The sequence below is a fragment of the Nycticebus coucang genome, chromosome 5 (genome assembly GCF_027406575.1).
Source record: "Nycticebus coucang isolate mNycCou1 chromosome 5, mNycCou1.pri, whole genome shotgun sequence".
NCBI classification, from domain to species: domain Eukaryota; kingdom Metazoa; phylum Chordata; class Mammalia; order Primates; family Lorisidae; genus Nycticebus; species Nycticebus coucang.
In genome coordinates this window covers 16,117,061-16,140,871 of record NC_069784.1, presented here as the reverse complement: position 1 = coordinate 16,140,871, position 23,811 = coordinate 16,117,061, and the positions used below count along the sequence as shown (strand labels likewise).

At 40.9% G+C, this 23,811-nt stretch overlaps 2 protein-coding genes across 5 annotated transcripts in view; one reads left to right on the top strand and one right to left on the bottom strand.

The window, feature by feature from the left end:
- LOC128586691 (uricase) overlaps positions 1–23,811 on the top strand; it is a 93,631-nt gene that overhangs the window by 31,056 nt on the left and 38,764 nt on the right. The window contains exon 1 of one of the 3 annotated variants that reach the window (XM_053592729.1): positions 7,794–7,946. The exons of the other annotated variants lie outside the window; for them this stretch is intronic. The gene's annotated coding sequence lies outside the window, so the exon portion shown is untranslated. Of the gene's footprint in view, positions 1–7,793; positions 7,947–23,811 lie in introns of those variants that run through there. 3 annotated transcript variants of the gene reach the window in all.
- On the bottom strand, positions 1,429–23,771 carry DNASE2B (deoxyribonuclease 2 beta). 2 transcript variants are annotated; one of them, XM_053592722.1, is made up of 7 exons: positions 23,541–23,621; positions 22,019–22,181; positions 18,716–18,902; positions 9,303–9,384; positions 6,594–6,755; positions 4,410–4,607; positions 1,429–1,919 (listed from the first exon to the last, which is right to left on the bottom strand). In XM_053592722.1, the coding sequence occupies exons 1-7, from the start codon at positions 23,563–23,565 to the stop codon at positions 1,579–1,581; spliced, it is 1,158 nt and encodes a 385-aa protein (XP_053448697.1). In that variant the 5' UTR covers positions 23,566–23,621; the 3' UTR covers positions 1,429–1,578. The 2 variants fall into 2 exon arrangements, with proteins under 2 accessions (XP_053448697.1, XP_053448698.1); XM_053592723.1 differs by lacking the exon at positions 22,019–22,181 and having other exon boundaries at positions 23,541–23,771.

The window sequence follows — 23,811 nt, the reverse complement described above, 5'->3', positions numbered from 1 at the left end:
TGTGACCCATCTTAGAGAAAAGGGACTCTTGCTTTATGGCTAACCTCATGGATGAATGAGACTGAGAGGCAGGAGGACAGGAGAAGTTCAGGGAAATCTTTCATTTGTGAAGCCTTCATTTTGGGGTACTGTTTCCTGAGCCCTGACATCATTTATATAATAAATGTCTAATGATTAGAAAGCCAGAAAAAGAAACATGCGGAAATTAAGATTATTAGATTTGATTTTAGTTTCACGTTATGCTGTATTTCCTTTTAATTATGAGTTGTACTTATACATTTCTTTTCTCTTTACCTGAATTTAAAATTTTTCTTTAAAAATATTACTCATTTCTGAAACTTTACTATGTCTTTTTTTAAATTTTGAAATTCAGATTCCACCAGTAGTTTTAAGCGTCACTTGTGCTAGGCTTTGTGCTAGGTGCTTGAATGTGCCTCGCTGTTATCTCTCGTTCATAAAGGGAGATGAAGAAGGCTCTGAGAATCCAAGTGCATGGCCCAAGATCATACAATTAGTAAGTAGCAGCTGTAAAAATGACAAATAAGACTTAACCATAAACCAGTGAGAAAGAACTTTAGCCACAATATGGCCAAGTAGTACAGAAGTACAGAGAGAATTGTTTTTTTCCTTCAAAAAAGGGTGGGAGGAGAGCCAGGGAAATGTTGGGTTTCAAGGCAGCTGTCTGTCTCCTAAAATTTTGGGGTTTCAAGTAGCTCCTTGCATCCTCAGTTCTTGGGGAGCTCTTGGCTGAAGAATGACAGACACCCCAAAGTGAGGCAAGAGGTACCCTCATATAGATTGTGAAAGGGCTGTGACAAAGAAGGGTTTGGATTATGGCTGGGAGTTCTGCTTTGTATTGTCTGGGTTGGGCCTACCTAGTGATCCACCTTGGAACTGGAGTCTTACTGTGCATAGAGTAAGTAACCTTCCAGGAGGCTCTCTGAAATCCCCTAATGTGTGTGTGTGTGTGAACTGCAATGTACATTTAAGCTAATGACATGATAATTAGAGTTAAGGCTGTTCCAGGGTGCCTTCAAGACTCTGTGGTACCTGTTGTTAGGCCCACAGGCTGTAGAAGACACAGGGGTGTCTTCTACATATTTTTGCAGTTGGCATGATAAATTCTGATTGGTCCCTCCTCCCCAGTGTGACCAATCACTTGAGACAAGATTAAGGTGGGATGGGGGTGTGGTCCCCCTTGTCCTCTTTCCCTAGAAGAGCCAAATTTCTAGCTCTCTACCTAACAGAAATATTGCAAAAAAGATGAAATTTAATCTGTGGGATGGCCAGTTGATCCGTAAATAATTAGAGTTGACTAATCTGGAAAACATACTTTCCCGTGTTAATTTTTTCATGTTAATTATATCTAATGGTTTGTGTTTATGTATGTAAATGCAAAATAGATAAATTACCACTGATTAAAAGATAAAATGGTAAACATGGGAGAAATGTATTTTATTTTATGATATGTGGATTACATCAATGATAACAGTTTTTTAATATATAAAGAATGACTCCAATGGAACAAGACCAATTATCAATGTTTTCAAGGATAGTACATGTGTCCTTTTACCAAATTTAGATACATTTTTCATAAGATAAAATTAATCCTTGGAATGCTCTATAAATATGCTGATTCTGGGTACAGATGAATCCTCCACTTCTAAAGGCTTGGGATGCACTCCGATTTATGTCTCCAATACACGTCCAGTGATTCTTGGTGCCCTTTTGGGAAATACACCACTTGGAATGATCTTGAGAAGAAGTGAAATAAGACTGTTGAGATAACTTAATTGCTTTGATATTATAGACATGGTAAGGGAGGGAGCAGTTTGAAGGAAGCTCTTGTCCTGTTCGTTGCCAGGTTTCTGCTAGCAAGTGTGTCTTCAGCTGTGGAGCCATCCAGGCTGCAAAGATATCTAGAGTTTAGAAGGAGAAAGATAGTGAGGTTGATATTCAACTTTAGGTAAGTCCTTGAAAATGTCCTCAGGAGTGGAAATCATCATTCAACCTGGTATGTGGATGTTACAAGTACAATAAAACCACATAATGGTTCAGCACCTGTAGCACAGTGGTTACCATGCTAGTGACATACACCAAGTCTGGCGGGTTCGAGCCCGGCCAGGGCCAGCTAAACAATAATGTCAACTGCAACAAAAAATAGCTGGGCCTTGTGGTGGGCACCTGTTGTTCCAGCTACTTGGGAGGCTGAGGCAAGAGAATCACTTGAGCCCAAGAGTTGGAGGTTGCTGTGAGCTATGACACCACAGCACTCTACCAAGGGCGACACAGTGAGACTCTGTCTAAATAAATAAATAAATAAATAAATAAATGAAATAAAACCACATAATGGAGATAGTGGGTGAGAAAATCTTTTGTAAATGCTAAAGCGACATGCAAACGAAAGTTATCACCATTACTATGGTAATGTTGGCTCCATACAACTAAGAGAGCGACATATGTTTCTGTCCTTCAAAGACTTTTGGAAATAATAGGACTAGAGAAATAAGGATGGGCCAGGTTCTAGGGATCTATGTGAGCCACGCTAAAATGTTCCGATTGTCCCCAAATCAGGGGGGAATTTGTAAAGAAATGTTAGTAGAAAACTGGTAGAAACTGGTTTATGATCATAAATGCCAATTAAGAGGCAATGTGCAGGATAACTTGGGAAGGATGAGTCAGAAAGGAGACAGGCAAAACAGGATTGTAGTGGTAACTGTAACAATACGCAAAGGTGCGTGAAGGGACGGAGTTGAGATAAATGTGTTATAAGGATCGGGAAGTCACTGGATCGGATGGTGTGAGAGGGGGGTGAGAAGACATCTGGAAAACCTGGGGACCTGCAATAAGGCAGAGGAATAAGTTTGTGGTGGATGATGACCAGGTGGGTTTGGCATCTTGAATTTGGTGTGGCTGTACCACCTCTGAGCAGAAGTGTCCCCCTCTCTGCTGAACACACCTGTCAGTGCAGAGACCCAGACTTGGGGATCCCCCATGGGGGTGTAGACTGAGGGGACCACTTGGCAGCCCGGTCACCTGAGGAGCTGCAGAGGAGGAAGACCTGGCAGAAGAAACTTAAAAGAAGCCTCAGCGAAGGGGAGTGTTTCGGAAAGGAAAGGGTTTCAATAGTGCCAGACTCTGCAGATACCATTTCGATCTTGTTCCCTTTTGAGTTTCTAGAGCCGAACACAGGGCTTTGCTAGCAGTAGGCATTCAGTACACTGTACTCAATGTGTAAGCAAGGAAGGAAGCAAACACGTGAGGAGGACAGGGAGGTGATCTGAAACAGCCACTGGGGACTGGGAGCAGCGTGCAGAGTGTCCACAGACAGGAGCAGGGCTACGGCGAGGAGCCCTGAGCAAGTGAGGACCCTGAGGAGTCTCAAAAAAAGACATCTGCAAGAAGAGGAACAAATAGAGGTACGGAGGGTTTAGAATTGAGGCTGCGTTTAGGCATGTTTGTGTGCTGTGCAGAAGGAGCCTGGGAAAGGGGAGAGTTGAAGCAGAAGAGGGAGACTAGATGGAGGGGACAGGTCAAGGTCTTCAGGGGACGGGTAGGTGCAGAGCCCAGGGGTGCATCCCTTCTTTGGGGATGGAAAAACGCCTTGTAGAAGGGAATAAAAGCAGGTAAGACTGTTGGGAGGGGTGAGGATGCAGTATTGAAGGGGTTTCTCCCTGGTGATCTGGGGAAAGGGAAGCTATGAGGGAGGCGGTGGGGTAGGGTAAGGCAGTGGTCCCCAGCCTTTTTGGCACCAGGGCAATTTTTCTATGGACTGGGAGTGGGGGATGATTCAAGTGCATTACCTTTCTGTCCCAGATCAGCAGGCATTAGATTCTCATAAGGAGTGTGCAGCCTGAACCCTCACATGCAGGGTTACAGTAGGGTTCCGGCTCCCCCGAGAATCTCATGTCACCACTGATCTGACAGGAGACAGAGCGCAGGCAGTGATGCTAGCAGTGGGGAGTGGCTGTAAACGCAGATGAAATATTGCTTGCTCGCCCCACCACTCACCTCCTGCTGTGGAGCCTGGGTCCTAACAGGCCATGAACTGGTACTGGTCCATAGCCGGGGAGCTGGGGACTCCAGGTGTAAAGGACTTTAGTGTAAGAAAGGCTTAAAATAACTGCTTAGGGAATGGAAGAAGTGGAAAGGGCTGTGGCCCCATGTCAAGCGGAGGCTGGAGACTGAGTTTTCACCGGCCCCTAGCTGAACTGTTGTGAGATACTTTTGTGGATGGATCAGCAACCATGCTGCTCAGGAGAAATTGGCAGAAGTGTGAATTGGTCCTTGACTTCCCTTTCCTTCCTCTTTCTTCCCTTTTTTTCTATTTCTCTTCTCCTGAATAGTCAGACTATTTGAATCCAACAGCAGAGTTATACACCATATTGTTTGATCATAGTTTTTCATACCATCAAGAAAAGAGTTAGACTTTGCAAAATGGAGGAAATTTTGTCCCTGGGCTGACTGAAGTTTGGTGACGTGCCTGCCAGGGATCTCTGATGAGCTGGATTTGCTGCACAACCGGGACATGTGAATGAACTTCTGGTGAAAAGTGGCTGGGATGGCACAGCTGTAAACGTTTGGGTTGCAGACCAAGAGCTGAGAATCTGAATCAAGAAACATCAAACAAAAGAATTAAGATGCAAATGAAAATGCCTATGGACATTATAAATCTTGAGGATTAAAAAACAAAACAAGGGGAGGTTGGGTGGCTGATGTCGGTAATACTAGTACTTTGGGAGGCTAAGGCAGGAGGATTGCTTGATGCCAAGAGTTTGAGACCAGCCTGAGCAACACAACGAGACCCTATCTCTACTAAAAATAAAAAATTAGTGGGGCACAGCAGCATGTGTCAATCCTCCCAGCTACTTGGGAGGCTGGGGCAGGAGGATTGCTTGAGCCCCGGAGTTCAAGGTTGGAGTGAGCTCTGTTTGCGCCATGGCACTCTAGCCTGGGAAACATAGTGAGACTCTGTCTCAAAAGACAAAACAAAACAAACAAATAAAACATGAAACAAAAACAAAAGCATTCCCTTCTAAAAACCAAAGCCTTCCACATGACTTTTGGTTAAAATAACTTGATCTATCTAGCACTTCCTCCTTTTCAGACACTGTTCTGAAAGTTCACATAAGTTTTATGTGAGTTCACTCATTTAATCCTGACAGCAATCTTATTATTAGGAAAGTTCTATTAAAATTATTCTCATTTTATAAATAGAAATGAATTACCTGAGAATTTATGTCATATGCCCAACCTTACAAAATTTATAACTGAGCAAATTGATATTCAACCAGGCAATCGGGCATTGGAGACCATATGCTTTTTCTCCTAAATGTGCACATACAAAATCAGAGAACTCCATGCACTGATCATCCAGCTTCAGGAATTATCAGCCTGATCTCTATTACATTTAGCTCTCTAATTATTACATGAATTTAGCTGGTATACTGGAGCTTGACTTAGGTAAGAAGCTCAGTTATCATAAGCTCAGCTGCCATAAGATGGAAATTTGATGATAAACATTTTCTAAACCTCCTATATCTAGCAATGTTTTTCAACCTTTTTTATCTCATGGCACTCTTGAACCTATAGTTAAAATTCTGTGGCATACTTAAATTATGTTGATTTTAAAAAAGAGTACAATAAAGGAAATACTTACTGTGCTTTAAACTTCATTTGAAAATAATTTAATTAATGATCTTTACAAATTTTCACGGCATAACTAAGATCCTCTCGGGGCACACCAGTGGAAAATCACTGATCTAGAAGCAAGTTGCTCTTTACTTCTAGTTAGCAACAACCTTCTCAGTAAAAAATGGCACAGTGGTGTTCCCACTTCTCCCCTCCTCCATAGTTCTCCAAAACTAAGTATTTTTCACTATTTGAGCTTGAGATCTTTAAGAAAGATTATCTAGCTCAGAGGTGTCATGTAGGCAGCTTATGGGCAACATGTGGTCTGCAAAATTTTATTAAAATTAAGATTGAGCCTATAAAAATCAGGAATCCTCTCTTTCTTATCTCTCTCTACACACACACACACACACACACACTATATCCCCTAGGTTTCTGGTTCCTCATGAAAAATAGGGAGACCTGTAATCATTATGTCTGCATTCCAATAGAGCCACAGAACTATTGATCTGAGGCCTTTGAGAGAATCTACAGGGGAGTCAGCACCCCAGTTCATCACTATCCCCACTTCTTATGTAATATCTGCCTGTTTCACTCATGTTTGTTACTTACCTGGGCCTTTAGTATGTTCAAAATTACTGCGTCAATCAAGTTTAACAATTTCATTGGTAGACCAAGAACCCAAGCCCAGTAAGTGAGCCTCACCAGGGCAAAGCTAATATTAGAATCTAGGTATCAGAGGGCCCATGGATAGCTTTAAAAATGTGGTGATATGGGCAGCGCCTGTGGCTCAAAGGAGTAGGGTGCCAGCCCCATATGCCGGAGGTGGTGGGTTCAAACCCAGCCCTTGCCAAAAACTGCAAAAAAAAAAAAATGGAGTGATATATTCATTAATACATTCCTGAATTCCCTTCTCCAACATTGCTCTCTCTCTTTTCTTCACCCACAAACTCTAGGTTTACCTATGGCTTCATACTGGTTGTACTTGAAAGTTATGCAGATGCCACTTTGTCCATTTCGTCTCCCTGTGGGTGGATAATCATAGCCTTCTTCAGGAATTGGAGGAAACAGGGGAATAGAATGAATCAGCCAGAACCCCTGGACTCTGTTCCACAGCAGTACACCTACCAAAGATACAGTTTAATACAGATAAATCAGAAAAATAAAGCTCCTTTTAAAATAGGGTTCAAAGCTGCAGCATTTAAGCCCATTTATGCTTTAGGCCAGTGGTTCTCAACCTTCCTAATGCTGCGGCCCTTCCATATAGTTCCTGTGGGTCACGACCCACAGGTTGAGAACCTCTGCGTTAGCCTAATATCTTATTAGGGCTATTAATCACAAGAATCATGCTCATTTTTCAAAGATTTCAAAGACAATTCTGGCACACATCACATTACCCTAAAACTGGGAATAAGCCACTGCACAAAGGGAGCCAGGGCAGCCATCCTGGGAAGAGTTCAGAGGGATCTCATGTTGAAACCACAAGGAAAATTTGTTTTGGCAGAATGCAGATTGGCTAAATTGGAATTTGACCTTGTTAAACTATACAGATACCTGGCAAAATTCAGACAGGATCTTCACTGCCGAGCAGCTAAGCTATTTTCAAAAGCTGGCTAAAAAACAGAGTTGAAAGAGAAAATACCAGATGAAGAATGTACTTGCAGGAATTTTTTGTAAGAAGTGATTGTTTCTTCATTGACAGCAGAGTCACCCAATTCTATAAGCCTCATAAAAGAGGCAAAGAGAAAAAAAGAAGCCTTGCTAAAGTTTCTTAGTTAACTATGTTTAGTAAAACTTTCTAGAGCAAAATAACATGAAAGCCAGAAAGGAAGAAGATAGATTTTTATTATCTTGTTATAGGTCAAAAAGAATCCTGTTAAATAGGTATCTGTGACTATTTCTGTTTCCATATGTATCAGGTAGGTTCGGTATGGTAGCTAGACTTTCCAGTTTGCATTTGACCATGCAAGTATAACATTCATTCCTGTTTGCCTTACTGTTAAAATGGAAACCAAATGCCTGCTAGCTATTTCTTTTTCAAAGAGCACTCCTTAAGAAAACATTCTGTTGCTCTTTTAGTGGAAAAATAATCAATACTTGTGTCATGGTGGGAAATATTGAAAGTTCTATTGCCTAATAGAGCTGGATGACCTTCAAGAGGTCTTCTCTGCCCGGATGAATGTACTGTTTTGCTGAAATCCTCACCTCCTGGCATAAATGCTAGAGGATGTTAGGGTATCTTCTGTTGGCAAAGAGAACCCCTCCGCTTGACATTGAGCCCTACTTTCTCTCTGAACCCTTGCAGCAACTAACAGGTAAAGCAGGAATGATGGGAGGTTGTTGGAGACATTGAGGATGTGGTGTGTTATAAAAATTGTTGGGTTTCTTGTAAGTATGGCCATCAGGAGGACAACTTGGCTAAATAAAAAGCTTTTGATGCCCATGACTTTTGATGGTGATTACAAATTATATTCTCCATCATAGGCTGCAAACTGGCAGCCCATGGACCAAATCTGGCCTCTAGATAACATTTTGTTAGGCTCACAGAATATTTGTTTTAACATTTTGGACTAATTGCCAACATCTAAAAACTGAGATTTTCCACAAACACTGATTTTCAACATCTCCTGAAAAATTATATCCGCATCAGGAAAACTGAATAGAAATTGTCCCTTACAAACCAAGTTCTAGTTCAGACCACTTCACTTGCTGACAGCACTTGCTTGCTTCCTGAAACCATTTGAGTCTGGAATCTTTTGAAGAATATTAGTTGCCATGGAAAGTTATTCATAATATGTTAAATTGAGAAAAGGTTGAAAAAATAGTCATTACAATACTTTTATTAAAATGTTTTAAAATACATATTTTAGAAAAAGTGAAAAGGATTAAGTGTGGTTATCTAATGGTTATCTAATGCATTAGGAGTACACGTTTTATGTTTACCTGCACTTTGAATTTTGCTACAATGCATGGACGTATATGCATAGTTTATAAATAGGAAGATTATAAAATTTAGGATAATAAAAATTACCATATATAATAACAATGTGTAGGGCGGCACCTGTGGCTCAATAACAATGTGTAACAGCAATATATAACACAATATATAGGAATAAAATTATGATAACAGAAAAAGCAATTTAAAAATACTGTTTCAAAAATGTTTATTTCAAAGGGAAGTGTACATTTAGAAGAGTTAATTTTATTCTATGTAAATTATGCCTTAGTAAATCTGACTAAAATGTGTATGTATACATATACTACGCTCATTATTACATGTATACACATACATACAGATACGTGTACATATATAGGCTCACTGGTGTGTGTGTGTATATGTGTGTGTGTGTGTTTGGGTATATATATATATATATATATATACACACTATCTGATTTTTCCAGTAGTCAGTACTTGGATTTCTGCTATAAAATGTATATTTAGAAATATATTAAGAAATACAATAGGATTTCTGAAAATGGAATCATCAAATCAAATTATATAATTAATTATATTATAATCTGTGATATTGACATACATTTCAATAATCCAAAATGAACCACTAAAAAGAAAAGCTACCTTTTAAATATGGAATATAAGAATGTTTCAGATGAAATGTTTAAGACGATGTTGATTTCTAATAGGACAGAGAAACAAAGACCCTTCATCATACCTTTGGTGTGTCCGTACTTGGAGCTATAATTCACAGATTTAGGGACTCCATCGTTGTACATTAGGTAGGCTGTGTTGTTACTCTGCAGGAATATATTAGGGTTATAATGGTGTAAATCTTCTACTCACAAATGCTCACATTTCTACCATCCGCTCAGCCTGCAACACGGAGCTTTCATTAACACACATGAGGAGCCATCCCTGCCCCTAATGGGTGTCTTCCTCATCCGCGTGAATTCAGTGACATGCCAGACAGGAGCAAGGCAGTCCGTTCTCAACTGCGCACGACTTTGACTTGTGTAAAAGCAGCCCTTGCCTTGTGCTCTGTGTGTGACAGCTATGTCCCTATTTCTCTTGGTTATTTTGCAAGCAGGTTTCTGATTGCAATAAAGAAATACTGAATTATTTGTTCAAGAGATGAAGTAGGAACAACCAGCCAAGGATTACAACTGGGTTTCTTTCTGTTGATATCACAGGCACCCTGGTGCGGAACCGGCTGTCAGGATCTGGTTTCCTCTGCCTACTTTGTGCTTTACTCCCCTGCTTGGTGGTAGCTTTGTGTTTAATCAGGAGTCCTCGTTATCTGTTCCTCTTTCCTCCCTAGTACAGGAGGATTTTTCTGCAATCCACTTCTCAGTGTCACTTCACCTTTCCAACTTGATATTTCTCTGCTTAGAAAAAGTGGTGAAATTTAATGCGCAAAACCGGATCCCCTCTGGTAAGGCAACATGTTGTCCAAACAGCCAAATCTCTGAAAGTCGGTTTGTCCTGTTTTGGAAACTTGCTAATATTTGTCCTGGGTGGTTCGATTTCATTTATGTCATAATGCAATGGCTTTTATTGGAACCATGATGTTCATATTTAAAACAAACTCAGTGACATAATTAAAAGTAGGAAAGGACAACTGTTTTCCTTTTCTTTCAGGAAAAATGTCTCTAACAGAGCCTCTCACAGTTGTGTAATTATTTGGTGTAATTAAAAACATTAAAAATGCACAACTTACTCTAAGTAGCATTCTTGGCTGTTGTGTTTAGGAGTGTGCGGGGAAGTAAGCTGTTTTCTTACCTCTATTTTCCATAATTGAGCATAACTACAAACTACAAACCGGCATTCATATCATCCTTCATTGGAGAACTCTTAACAATTTGTTGCTATCTGAGCCAATGTTGAACTTGGAAGTGAGGCCAAATTGTGCCTTTGAGGTACAATACGGAGGGACTCTGGGAAGATCCAGTGAGGAACTTTATAATAGATAAATTTTATTAATCTAATCAGGAGTGTAACAGCCAGCTAAGGTTTAATGGGTTATAGACTTGGTGAGCAGAGAGGCTATTGATAAAGGGAAAAGATCATGGGACTTAAGAATAGATAGCCACAGGAGTGACTTTGGACAGCTTTATTCCTTTAACACATTCGTTGGGTCTTGTTTTGACTATTGGATGTTGAACAAGTGGGGTACAGTCTTTGCCTTCAGCTTGGCAGAAAGTTTGGACAGGCAAGCATAGGCAACTGCAGTTCAGTTTGCAATAAGCATTTATGAAGGTTGTATGGAAGTTTCTATTTGCAGAGGTAAAAGAAGGGAAGTAATTCCAAATGTCCCCAGCTATTGTCCTTGTTCACCTTGACATTTGAGATTTAAAACCAGTTTGAATGATCTTGCATTCCACTCTCTGTTAGAAGTTCAATCCCAGGTCAGAGGGTTGGGGAATTATGTTCTTACAGTCCCTCCTGGCACATAATCCCAGTTTGTAAAGAACATTCAGTCTCACCTGGATATTACCTATGCTGTTATTCTCTTCTTTTGGCTCCATGCTAATCTGACATAGAAATAAACCCCTTTACTCTGATTTTTCCCCCAGAACCAATCCCTCAGGACATTGTGGGTGAGCAGATTTTATTGAAGGGAAGAAATACTGAATGGTTCTACATCACTGTGAAACCCTACTCAAGCCTCCCTCCATATTTATTACACGTTTTAATTCCTGGTTGATTTCCACCCCCTTTTTTTATCTTGTAGTGTAATTTATCTCTTGCTCACTCCAGGAGTTTGGAGCTACCTTTGCACATCTAAATATCATTATTGTATTCTGCCAAACTAAGAGCCATCCACTCCACCCAAGGTATATGAGAGTACAGTGTTATGCTTTCTCCTCTTTCAGCAATCTCTGCGAGGAGATGGGAGCAATGTAGGCATTTATTTTCTCACTAATAGGTTATATATTTGGTGTCGAGCCCCAGCCTTGGAAAGCAGAAGAAGCTGCAAGGAGGTTTCATTGTACACAATACAGTTGACTTTTGAACAACATGAGTTTGAACTGCATGGGTCCATGTATATATAATTTTTTTCCCAATAAGTATATGGGGACATTTGGGAGGGGGAATTTTCAACAAATTGAAAAAATTTTCAGATGAATTCCATAGCCTAGAAATATTGAAAAAATTAAGAAAAATCTAGATATGTCATAAATGCATAAAATGCATTTATGCATACCTTTTTTGATAATTCACTGTTATAAAAGAGACACAAATCAATTACAAAAAGTTAAAATTTATCAGAACGTATGCACATATTTATAGACTGTACATGGTGCTATCTGCCATAGGCAGTGGAGAGAAATGTAAATAAATGTAAAGATGCAGTATTAAATCATAACTGCATGAAATTAATTGTAGCACATACTATACTACTGTAATAATTTTGTAGCTACTTCCTGTTGCTATTGAAGTGAGCTCAAGTGTTACAAAAATCCCCTTAAAATGCCACCTGACACTAATCATCTCCATGTAAGCAGCTCCAGTAAATTGCACATTACAGTAAGAAGTGATCTCTCAGGGTTCTTGAGTATTCTTTATCATGTGTAGTGTAATACTGTAAACCTTGAATAACCCCACAGGACTCACATGAAGTGCCACTGATGATGCTGGAGACACTCCCAAGAAGCAGAGAAAAGTCATGACTTTATAACAAAAGTTGAATTGCTTGATATGTGCCATAGGTTGAGGTCTACAAATGCAGTTACCCACTATTTCTAGATAAATGAATCAGTGTAAGAACTAATGTTAAAAAAGAAAAAAAAAGGAAAAGGAAATTTGTGAAGCTGTTGTTGCAGCTATACAGCAGACAAAAAAACCTCTTACTTTTTATGAAATACCTTTTTCTCTTATATTGACAATGCAACTTTTATGTGGGTGCAGGATTGTTATAAGAAAGGCATTCCTATAAAGTCTAATATAATTCAAGAATAAGAGAAGTCATTATGACAGCTTAAAGCAAAAGGAATGTGAAGGATCTAAAGCCAGAGAATTTAATGCCAGAAAAGGATCATTTAATAACTTTAGAAAATGGTTTGGCTTAAAAAAATGTCAAGATTGGGCAATGCCTACTTGTCAAGGAGTAGGGCACTGGCCCCATATAATACGGGTGGCAGGTTCAAACCTGGCCCCTGCCAAAAACTGCAAAAAAAAAAGTCAAGATAACAGAAGAAGCATTTCTGCCAAACAAGAGACAGCAGGTGAGATCCCAGACACCATTAAGAAAATCACTGAGAATATTTGCTTGAAAAGGTTTTTAGCAGGGATGAAAGTGCCTTAATCTGGAAAAAAAAAAAAAAGCCATAAAGTAAAGAAGAGAAGGGACTGTTAGGATTTAGAACAGGAAGGGATAGGCTAACTCTACTGTTCTGGGCAAAAGCAGTTGGTTTATGATCAGGAATGCCCTTATCTATAAAGCTGCTAACCCCTGATCCTTGAAGAGAAAAGATAAACACTAGCTACCAGTCTTTTGGATGTAAAAGAATAAGTCTTGGACAACAAGAACCTTTTTTTCTGGATTAGTTCCATTAGCATTTTGTCCCTTGCTAGTAAGAAACAGCCTTTTAAAATTCTTTTGATATTAGACCAAGCCCCTGGCCACCCAGAACTCCATTTCAATACCAAAGAACTGAAGTTATCTACTTGCCCCACCCCCCTCAAACAAAGTTTCAAACTCATCCTCTAGATTAGGAGGTCATAGGACCTTAAGGCTCATTACACATGGTACTTCATGGAAAGGATCATCAATGCTGTGGAGGAAAATCTTGATGGAACATCATGAAAATTGGTAAGGATTATACCATTGAAGAGGCCATTGTTGTTTTAGAAAAAGCCATGAGAGCTGTCAAGCTTGACACAATAAATTGCTGCTTGAGAAAACTGTGTACTAATGTTCTGTATGACTTCACAGGAATTAGAATGAAGCCAATCAAGGAAATCATGAAAGTGATTGTGGATATGGCAAAAAAAGGTGTGGGGGGAGGGGTGAAGGGTTTCAAGGTATGGATCTTGAAATATTAAAGAACTAATGAACACCATACCAGAGGAATTAACAGAAGATGAAGAAATGAAGAAGAAGTTGTAGAAGAACCAATGTCAGAAAACAAGTTGACATTAGACATTAGACAGTCTGCCAGAAGGGTTCTGATTATTCAAGACTGTGTTGCATTGTTTATGACATGAACCCTTCTATGATACAGGTGCTGAAACTAAAGCAAATGGTGAAAGAAATGTTGGTTCCATATAGAAACATTTTTAAAGAAATGAAAAAGCGAAATTTCAGCTGCTGCTGATGACATGATCTCAGAAAACGCCAAAGACATCACCAAGAGACTCCTGGAACTGATAAATAAATTCAGCAAAGTCTCATGTTACAAAATCAATGTACACAAATCAGTAGCCTTTCTATACACCAATGATAATCAAGTTGAGAATCACATCAAAGACTCAATACCATCCTCAATAGCTACAAAGAAAATAAAATACTTAGGAATATACTTAACCAAAGACATGAAAGATCTCTACAAAAAGAGGAAAGAAAATACTGAGGAAAGAAATCACAGACAACACAAATGGAAAAACTTATCATTCTCATGGATTGCTAGAATCAACATTGTTAAACTGTCTATACTATCCAAAGTGATTTACAGCTTCAATGTAATCCTCATCAAAATACTAATGTCATATTTCACAGATCTAGACAAATAATTCTATGCTCCATTTGGATCCAGAAAAGAGTCTGAATAGCCAAAGCAATCTTAAGTGAAAGCAATAAATCTGGAGGCATCACATGACCAGACTTCAAACTATAATACAAGGCTATAGTAACCAAAACAGCATGGCATTGGGATGAAAATGAGACATAGATGAATGGACAGAGAACCCAGATATAAAATCATCCACATACAACCAACTGATTTTGACATAGCAGACAATAATATATACACAGGGGAAAGAAGCCCTATTCATTAAATGGTGTAGAGAAAATTGGATAGCCACATGCAGAAGAGAAAAAGGATCCATTTCTCTCTCATCATTGGAAAAAATTAATTCAAGATGGATAAATGAGTTAAATATAAGGCATAAAAATATAAGAATTCTCAAAGAAAATGTTGGAAAAAAACTCTTCTAGATATCAGCCTAGACAAAGACTTTATGAAGAATGCCCCAGTGGCAATCACAGCAACAGTAGCAACAACAACAACAAATAAATGGGACTTGATTAAATTAAAAAGCTCTGCACAGCTAAGGAAATCATAAACAGAGCAAATAGCCTACAGAATGGGAGAAAATATTCACAAGCTATTCATTAGCCCAGTCAAGGGCTAATAACCAGAATCTATGAAGAACTCAAACAAATCAGTAACGAAAAACAAACAACCCCAATAAAAAGTAGGCAAAAGACATGAACCTTTTCAAAAGAAGACAACTGGCCAAAAAACATGTGAAAATGCTCAACATCACTAATTACTATGCAGCCTTTTTTTTTTTTTTTTTTAGAGACAGAGTCTCTCTTTATTGCCCTTGGTCGAGTGCTGTGGTGTCACACAGCTCACAGCAGCCTCCAACTCCTGGGCTTAGGTGATTCTCTTGCCTCAGCCTCCCAAGTAGCTGGGACTACAGGCACTCACCACAACGCCCGGCTATATTATGCAGCCTTAAAAAAAGATGGAGACTTTGCCTCTTTTATGTTTACATGGATGGAGCTGGAACATATTCTTCTTAGCAAAGTATCTCAAGAATGGAAGAAAAAGTATCCAATGTACTCAGCCTACTATGAAACCAATTTATGAACACCCACACTTCCATGAATGCTACACCCCAACTACAGGCCAAGATGAAGGGGAAAGAGGAGGTGGAGGGGAGTGGAGGGGGGAGGATGGGTGGAGGGAGGGTAATTGTTGGGACCACACCTATGGTGCATTCTACAAAGGTACATGTTACACATTCTGCACTAAGTGTAGAATATAAATGTCTAACAAAATAACTAAGAAAATGTGGTGAAGGCTATGTTAACCAGTTTCATGAAAGTATTTCAAATTGTATATAAAACCAGCACATTATACCCCATATTTGCATTAATGTACACAGCTATGATTTAATTAAAAAAAATGGAAATAAAAATCATTCTCTTAAAAAAAAAGAAGGGCTTTTATTAAAAAGTCTAAAAACAATAGATGTTGGCATGGATGCAGAGAGAAAGAAATGCTTATACATTGCTGGTGAGGCTATAAATTAGTACAACCCCTATGGTTTCTATGGAAAACAGTGGGGAGATTTCTCAAAGAACTAAAAGTGGACCTATCGTTTGATCCAGCAATACCACTACTGGATATTTTCCCAATAAAAAACAAATCATTTTATTAAAAAGGTATTTGTACTTGAATGTTTATAACAGCATAATTCACAATTGCAAAGATGCAGAATCAATCCACATGCCCATCAATTCATGAGTGAATCCACAAAGTCTGGTACATACACTCTATGGAATACTACTCAGCCAGGAAGAAGAGTGACTTAATGCCTTGTGCAACAATTTGGATGGAACTGGAGACCATTATCCTTGGTGAAATATCTAAAGAAATGAAAAACGAACACCACATGTACTCACTATTAAACTGGAGCTAACTAATTAATACACTTGTGCAGAGAGGGAAGTAAAACTCATGAAAATCAAGCAGGAAAGAAGGGTAGATAGGTAAAATTCTACCTAATGGACACAGTGAACACTATCTGGGTGATGGGCACCCTTACAACCTTGACTCAACCATAATAGAATTGATCCATATAACCAAAAATATTTGTGCTCTCATAATATTTTTTGAGACAGAGTCTCAAGCTGTTGCCCTGGGTAGAGTGCTATGGCGTCACAGCTCACAGCAACCACAAACTTTTGGGCTTAGGTGAATCTCCTGCCTCAGCCTCCCAAGTAGCTGAGACTACAGGCACCTGCCACAAAACCCGGCCATTTTTTTTTCTTATTGTTGTTGTTGCAGTTGTCATTGTTGTTTTAGCAGGCCTGGGCTGGGTTTGAACCCACCAGCCTCGGTGTATGTGGCCAGTGCCTCACCCACTGAGCTGTGGGCCCTGCCAACTCTCATAGTATTTTGAATAAAATAATTAGGGAACATATGTGGTAGTCAGAGTATAAAATGCTAATATGAACTATTGAATAAAGGATATACAGGACTCTACCAAGTATCATAAAATAATGACAATTAAAGAATATCTTTCTTTAAAAAAGCAAAAAGACAGAAACCATGAAGCATTTCCATGAAGTCACACCAAGCGTGCCTGCCTCTCTGCCTCCCCCTCCCCCTTCACCTCTTCTGCCTCTGCCATCCTGAGACAGCAAATCCAACCCCTCCTCTGCCTCCTCCTCCTCAGCCTACTTAATATGAAGATGACAAAGATGAAGACTTTTATGATGTTCCATTTCCACTCAGTGAATAATAAATATGTTTTCTTTTCCTTACGGTTTTCTCAATAATATTTAATAATATTTTTCTCTAGCTTACTTTATTGCAAGAATATAGTGCATAATACATGTAATATACAAAACATATGTTCATCGACCATTTATATAATCAATAAGGCTTTTGGTCAAAAGCAGGGTATTAGTAGTTAAGTTTTTTTGAGAATGAGAAGTTATGCGTGAATTTTCAGCTGCATGGGGATAGGGGTCAGCACCCCTAACCCCCACATTGTTCAAGGGTCAACTGTAGTTGGTTTAAAGCATGGTTGTTCTTGAGATTAAACAATTTTTAAAAGCACCCAGAACAGTGCTTGGCACATCACATGTGTTCCAACTGCCTACAAATAAGTTTTAACTTTATAATTTGCCTTTGAAGGCTGGTCTTAACGGCAGGTAAATAAATTTTAACTTTGTAATTGAAGGCTGGTCCCAATGGGAGAGATCTGTGTATGTTTTGAGTAAATATTCAGATACACATGTGCAATAGTTGCTTGAGGCTGAAAGAGTATAATACTCTTTTAGGTATTGAAATATTTGACATATGTAAAGGCCCAGCACAGAGCCCAGCATATTCTAAAAACGGAGTTGTTTTATATATTTACTTCTCCGTAAGTTATTTTTAGGAAATGTCTGCATGAGTGTAACTGGATGTTAATTATCTCTCTGTTTTACTTGTGGTCCTCAGCCGGTAAGCAGTATCTTGCCACTGAACAACAAATAGTGCTTAGAACATTGAGAGGCTGCCCACATTAAGCCAATAGGCCTACTCGCCTATGTCTCTGGCTGTCAAGTTCATTGCGTGATGAAGTCCATTCAGGCAAGTTAGTGTTAGGGCCTTGAACTAGAGCCCGCCTTATCAACCTACCATTTGGAAAATAATTGAGCCAAAGGAAGATCAAGTGGGGTTTATTTAAACCCTTTATTTATTTAAACCCTTTATTTCGATGATTACAACTCACCAACACCTTGACATAAACAACCCATAACTTGTGGCATAATGACCATGGGCCTCTATTACCTTGTAGCAGGAGAGAAGACCCTTCTCCCTTCTTCTTCTTCTTCTTCTTCTTTTTTTTGAGACAGAATCTCACTTTGCTGCCATCGGTAGAGTACTGTGGCGTCAAAGCTAACAGCAACCTCCAACTCTTGGGCTTAAGTGATTCTCTTGTCTCAGCCTCCCAAGTAGCTGGGACTACAGGTGCCTGCCACAACACCTGGCTATTTTTTGGTTGCAGTTGTTTAGCTGGCCTGAGCTGGGTTCGAACCAGCCACCCTTGGTGTATGTGGCTGGTGCCATAACCACTGTGCTACAGGTGAGCTTTCCCCTCCCTACTTCTATTAAATGGACAAGATAGCAAGTACGAAGTGGCAGAGGGTTTGGCAGCCAGAAGACTTCAATGTATAATTAGTCCACACTTTTCCATGAGACCAGGAGGTATGATGCCAAGCAAACCAACAATTTGGCATTGCTGTAGAGTACGATGACACATTTCCCAAAGTCTTGGTCATGTTAATTCAGATAGTTGCTCTGGGCTAGTCCAAAACTAGCTTACTTCGAGGTGCTAGGATTGGGGGTTGCATGGATGAGCATTTTATGTTATTCAAATGAATAATTAACTATAACCTACCTCAGAGGTATGAGCTTGGTACAGCTGATGTAACGTCCTTCCCAAAACACTCCTGGTGGCATTCATCAGCTGCTCACTCCTCCTCCAGCTTCTGGCTGTAGAGTCCAGGTACAGGTACTCTAACCCAGTCTCTCTACTGGCTTTTTCTAGTCTTTTCACTTGTCTAGGTAACTTATAAAAGGTAAACCTAGCAAAGGAAATAATTATGAATTATTAGCATGCATTGAGTGTTTTCCTACATCGACGTATCTCACACTTCACAGAAGACCTCTGCGGAAAAGGATTTGCTCAAACTGTCTGTCTCTTTCTTTCTTTCATTCTTTCTTTAGGATATAGAAGTCTAAGTTTATTTTATATTAGAGAAAGAAAAGAGAGTGGGAGGAAGAGCTGAGAAGAAGAGAGAGAAGGGGTTAGAGAGAAGGGAAGGCGGGGGCGGGAGAAAAGGAGGAGGTCTACCTATTTCTCAACCCTTCCGTTTGCTCCTCTCCAGAGAAGGAAATATATTAGGTCATTAAGTATGAAATGTCCAATTTCAAATCCAAAGTTTATTATGTCTCAAACAAGAAGCAGTACAATCAATCAAAGGATGTGCCTAAACTGTTGACACCGTTTTGCCATCTTGCCAGTAGCTTAAGTAGGCCAGCAGCAAAAATGCCCAAGAGCAAGTGGCAATGAAATTGCAAAAGTGTTTTCCACAGCTTGTTGAGAATTGAATATTTTTCCTTGCAAGAAGGGGTCCAAAGCCTGGAAGCCGTGGCAGTCAGTTGGTGCAAGGTCTGCTGAATACAGTGGATGACAAAGCAGCGTTGTTGGTGCGACAGCACTGCCTTGTAAGAAGATCAGCCTGTCCGGGCTGCTTACTTGCAAACACCCTCATCATGCGTCACTCAGTTACAGGAGATGCCTGTTGTCATTGATTAACCAGGTTTCCTGAAGCTGCAGGGGATGATGCCACCGGATGGACACCACCATTAGGATATTCTTTTTATATTCAGGTTAGGACTGTGTTTTGGCCTCATCTTTATCCAACCATTATGCCAAATGCTTGCAATTGTTGAAATGAATCCATTTTTTAACACACATGACAATACATTGTGGAAATGGTCTGCCTTTGTTGTGACAGCAAAGACAGTCAGCTTTGAGACAATTTCTCTTCTGAAGCTCCTTTGACTCACTCAGAACTCATCTACGCAGCTTCTTTACCTCGCCAATTTGTTTCAAATGGTCCAATATTGTTGGAATAGTAATGTCGAACCTTGCTGCTAATTTGTGCCTAGGTTGAGATGAATTCACTTCCACTATAGCGTTCAGCTCATCATTATCCAGCTTAGGTCTCGTCTCCTGCATGGCTCATTGTCAAGATTAAAATCAACAGAACAGGATTTCCCCAGCCATCGATGTACTGTGCGGTCATTAACCACGATCCTTCCCAAACACTTCCTTGATATTTCAAGCTGTCTGTGCTGTGCTGGCTCCACAATGGAAATCACATTCAAAAGTAACATGAATTTTTTACTTACTCACAGTTTCACCAAAAATTACTCTAAATTTTTTTTGAAAAATAATCACAAACCAAAATGTGTGTTCGAAAGAATGATGCACCTTCACAATAAAAAAAAAAAAATTGTCAAAGTGAGGTGTCAGATGTCAATCATCAAACTTAGCACTTCAGAAAATTGGACATTTCTTACTCAATAACCTAATAAAGCTGACCAGATATGTATGTTCTAAGACATTTATTGGCCTGGTGGGCGAGGCCCCTGAAGTGGGTGTCTATGTACATTGAGATCGGCTCTCTGTTGTGGCCCCCACAGTCCATGTGACTGCAGTGGGGAGAAGGCCAAGGCCAGATCTGGCCTGGGGGAATCCTGGGTTCTCTTGTGCCACAAGCAGTTGGCATGATCACCTCTTTGCAGCTGGCTGTCTGGGCATGAGATTTGGGTTTGGACTTTGGGGTAGGTGGAGGTTCCCTTGACCTGTGGCCTACACTCAGGCAAGTAAGTCGGCCCTTTCCCATTGTCTTCCGTCTCTGTATCTCTTTGGATTTCTCCCAGGGAGGAGAGCTGGTTGGGCCCATCTAGCATTCAGGCATTCTGGTGTCACCCCACACAGGTTTCTCCAATGTGCTCTCTTTACATTTTAGGCCAGATCAGTGTTGGGTTGTGGGAACTGTTCCATGCCTTTTAGCACGGGGTCCTCAAACTGCGGCCCGCGGGCCACATGAGGCGGTGTGATTGTATTTCTTCCCGTTTTGTTTTTTTACTTCAAAATAAGAAATGTGCAGTGTGCATAGGAATTTGTTCATAGTTTTGTTTTTTTTTTAAACTATAGTCCGGCCCTCCAACAGTCTGAGGGACAGTGAACTGGCCCCCTGTTTAAAAAGTTTGAGGACACCTGCCTTATAGGATCCCTGGCCTCTAACTGTCAGATGCCAGTAGCACTCACAAGTTATGACAATCAAAATTGTCTCCAGACATTGCAAAATTACTCTCAGTTGTGATTTAGCCAAATGCTTTTATCAACATGAGTCCCACAGTCAACCCTGAAACACTCACAGTGCTCCCAACATTATAATCTACACATTTTTGCCATACGACCGTGTCTCACACTACCAATGAGAGCCTCGCCCTCTCCGCTGGGTTCTCTCCAGTCTTACACATTCATTTGAGTGAACTCTTTCCTGCCTGCTTATTCTTATACACAGGGCCAGATCCTCACATGTGGCAGGAAACGTATGAAATTATTCTTTGGTGTTGACTTGATGGTCTCCACCCTTTAACTCTCTCAGTATCTCAGCCATAGTTGCTTATATCCTCTCTGATGGATATTGCTCAGTATAATAATACACCCATTCACTTGTAGCAAAAATAAATTTTATATCAATCACAATTTAGTGGCCCACCAGTGAAGCGTTTGCAAATTACCAGTGTACCATGGCATACCAGTTGACAACTTTTAAACGTTTTTCCTGGGTGACCATCTCTAATTATACACGGAAGATTGAGTCTGTTCCTGAGGTCCAGGGGAACCTAAACACAAAGGTATCTCAGAAGCCTCCCAGTCTGTATCTATGAAACCAGACTTACAATGTTGTGTTCCAAATTTCCTCATCCCAGCTCTCCTCATCCTGTGCTATTACGGAACCTGTCCACGCAGTCGCAGAAGCTGGAAACCTGAAAGTCTTCCTTAACATTTCCCATTCTCCTCCCCGGGGCAGCCTGCCCATTAGCAGGTCTTCCCAGAGTGTTCCTTCCTCTCCATTTCCCCACAACTTCTTTATCTCGGGTCTACACATCTCGTCACCTGCGATGCTGTATGACTCCTCCAGGTCTCTGGGACTCTATGCTGGTCTCCGTCCATCCAGCCTCCACAGGACTGCCAGTGGGCTTCCCAAAATGCAAATCCGACTGTATCAGGCTCCTGCGGAAGTCCTTCAGTAGCTTTCTTTCAGTGTCAAGTTCAAACTCTGCAGGTCAGCACACAAGCTCTTGGTGACCTGGACCTCACTTTCCTCTCTGCCCTCACCTCCCACCATTTCCCCACCTTCTCCCGATGCTCCAGTAACACCAAACTACCTGGGATCCCAGGCTTCCATGCTTCTTCCCTCTGTATTCTCCCTGCACCTGCACTGGCCTAAGATGCCCCTGCATCTTTCTTCATGTTTTTGCTACAACTTAATTGTCCTCAAAACTTAGCTCAAACAATCCTTCCCCAGAGAAGCCTTCTGGGCCCTGTATGCCCAGTGTCCCACCTATGCCCTTACTACATAACTGTGAGCTGAGGCTAGAAACTACGTTTTGCTCCTGTTTGTCTTTTCACAACTCAGCACAGGGCCTGGGGTGAGCTGAGTAACCACCGACAGACTGGCTGACTGTGTTCTCCAGCCTGAAATTCACGCAAAGCCGAGCACCAACCACACTGGCAATGGAAACGTCCTAATCAGAGCAAAAAAGGGATCAAAGCTTTAGGACAGTCTGTGCCTCTCCAGCCACACTTTTCTTAGTGTCTTTGCCACCGTACCAGTGACCCCTGCCCACTCCAGCAGCTGCTGTGCTCCTGTACCAGCTGGGGTCAGCCCAATAGCCCTGTGAGCAGGTGCGCCTTCCCCTCCTCCTAAGAGGGAGTGTGTGCTCTGGTTTCCGAAAAATAGCCACCTGCCTTCTCTCCTTGGTTGGTCCCTAGAAGGATGTTGGAAGAGTTCTGCTGGAAAGTTACTGTGTAGTCAAAGGAAATTGCTACCTGACAGAGCTGTCAGTCAACTGGTCTTGCCCTGCTGAGAGCCGTGAGTCAGGCCCAAGGGGGTGCTGCTCAGCCCTTCCCAGGGGAGCACTCCCTCACTCAGAGGCCTGCCACTGTTTGGAATTTGGCCCATTTGCACATTTTAACTCCCTTTCTTTCTTTTTTTTTTTAATTTTTAGACAGAGTCAGACTCTGTACCCTGAGTAGAGTGCCATGTTACTCTCTCTCACAGCAACCTCATACTCTTGGGCTTAAGTGATTCTCCTTCCTCAGGCTCCTAAGTAAGCATTTGCCACAATGCCTGACTAGTTTTTCTATTATTTTTTTCTTAGTAGAATCAGGGTCTTGCTTTTGCTCAGGCTGGTCTTGAACTCCAGAGCTCAGGAGATCCACCCACCTCGGCCTCCCAGAGTGCTGGGATTATAAGGTGTGAGCAGCCAACTCCTTTTCAGCACCCAGCCAACTCCCTTCCTTTTTACGGGGAGGAAGCCGCGTGGAGGTTTCCCTCAGGAGCTGCACTGCAAGCCCTTCTCCTCCCGTACTCTTTCCATTCGCATGCTCCAATCCTCACATCTCATTTACCTACCAATCCACAGCTTCCCCTTCTTCATTTCTGCATGATATTTCTGCTGCCTTCAACACCTCAAAGAGGCCAAAGAAGAGCAAAGCAAGGGATGTGTTCACAAGTCTTGCTGTCATTCTCTCTCTGTCTCCTTTATTCCATGGCACAGCAGGAAACCTGCCCCCAGAGGCTGGGGAGTCTGAGCTTTGAGTCTCTCTCAGGCTGTTCTGGCTCTGACATTTGAGTCCTTTTTACCTCTGCTGTTTGCTATTCAGGCACTTTCAGAATGGGATGA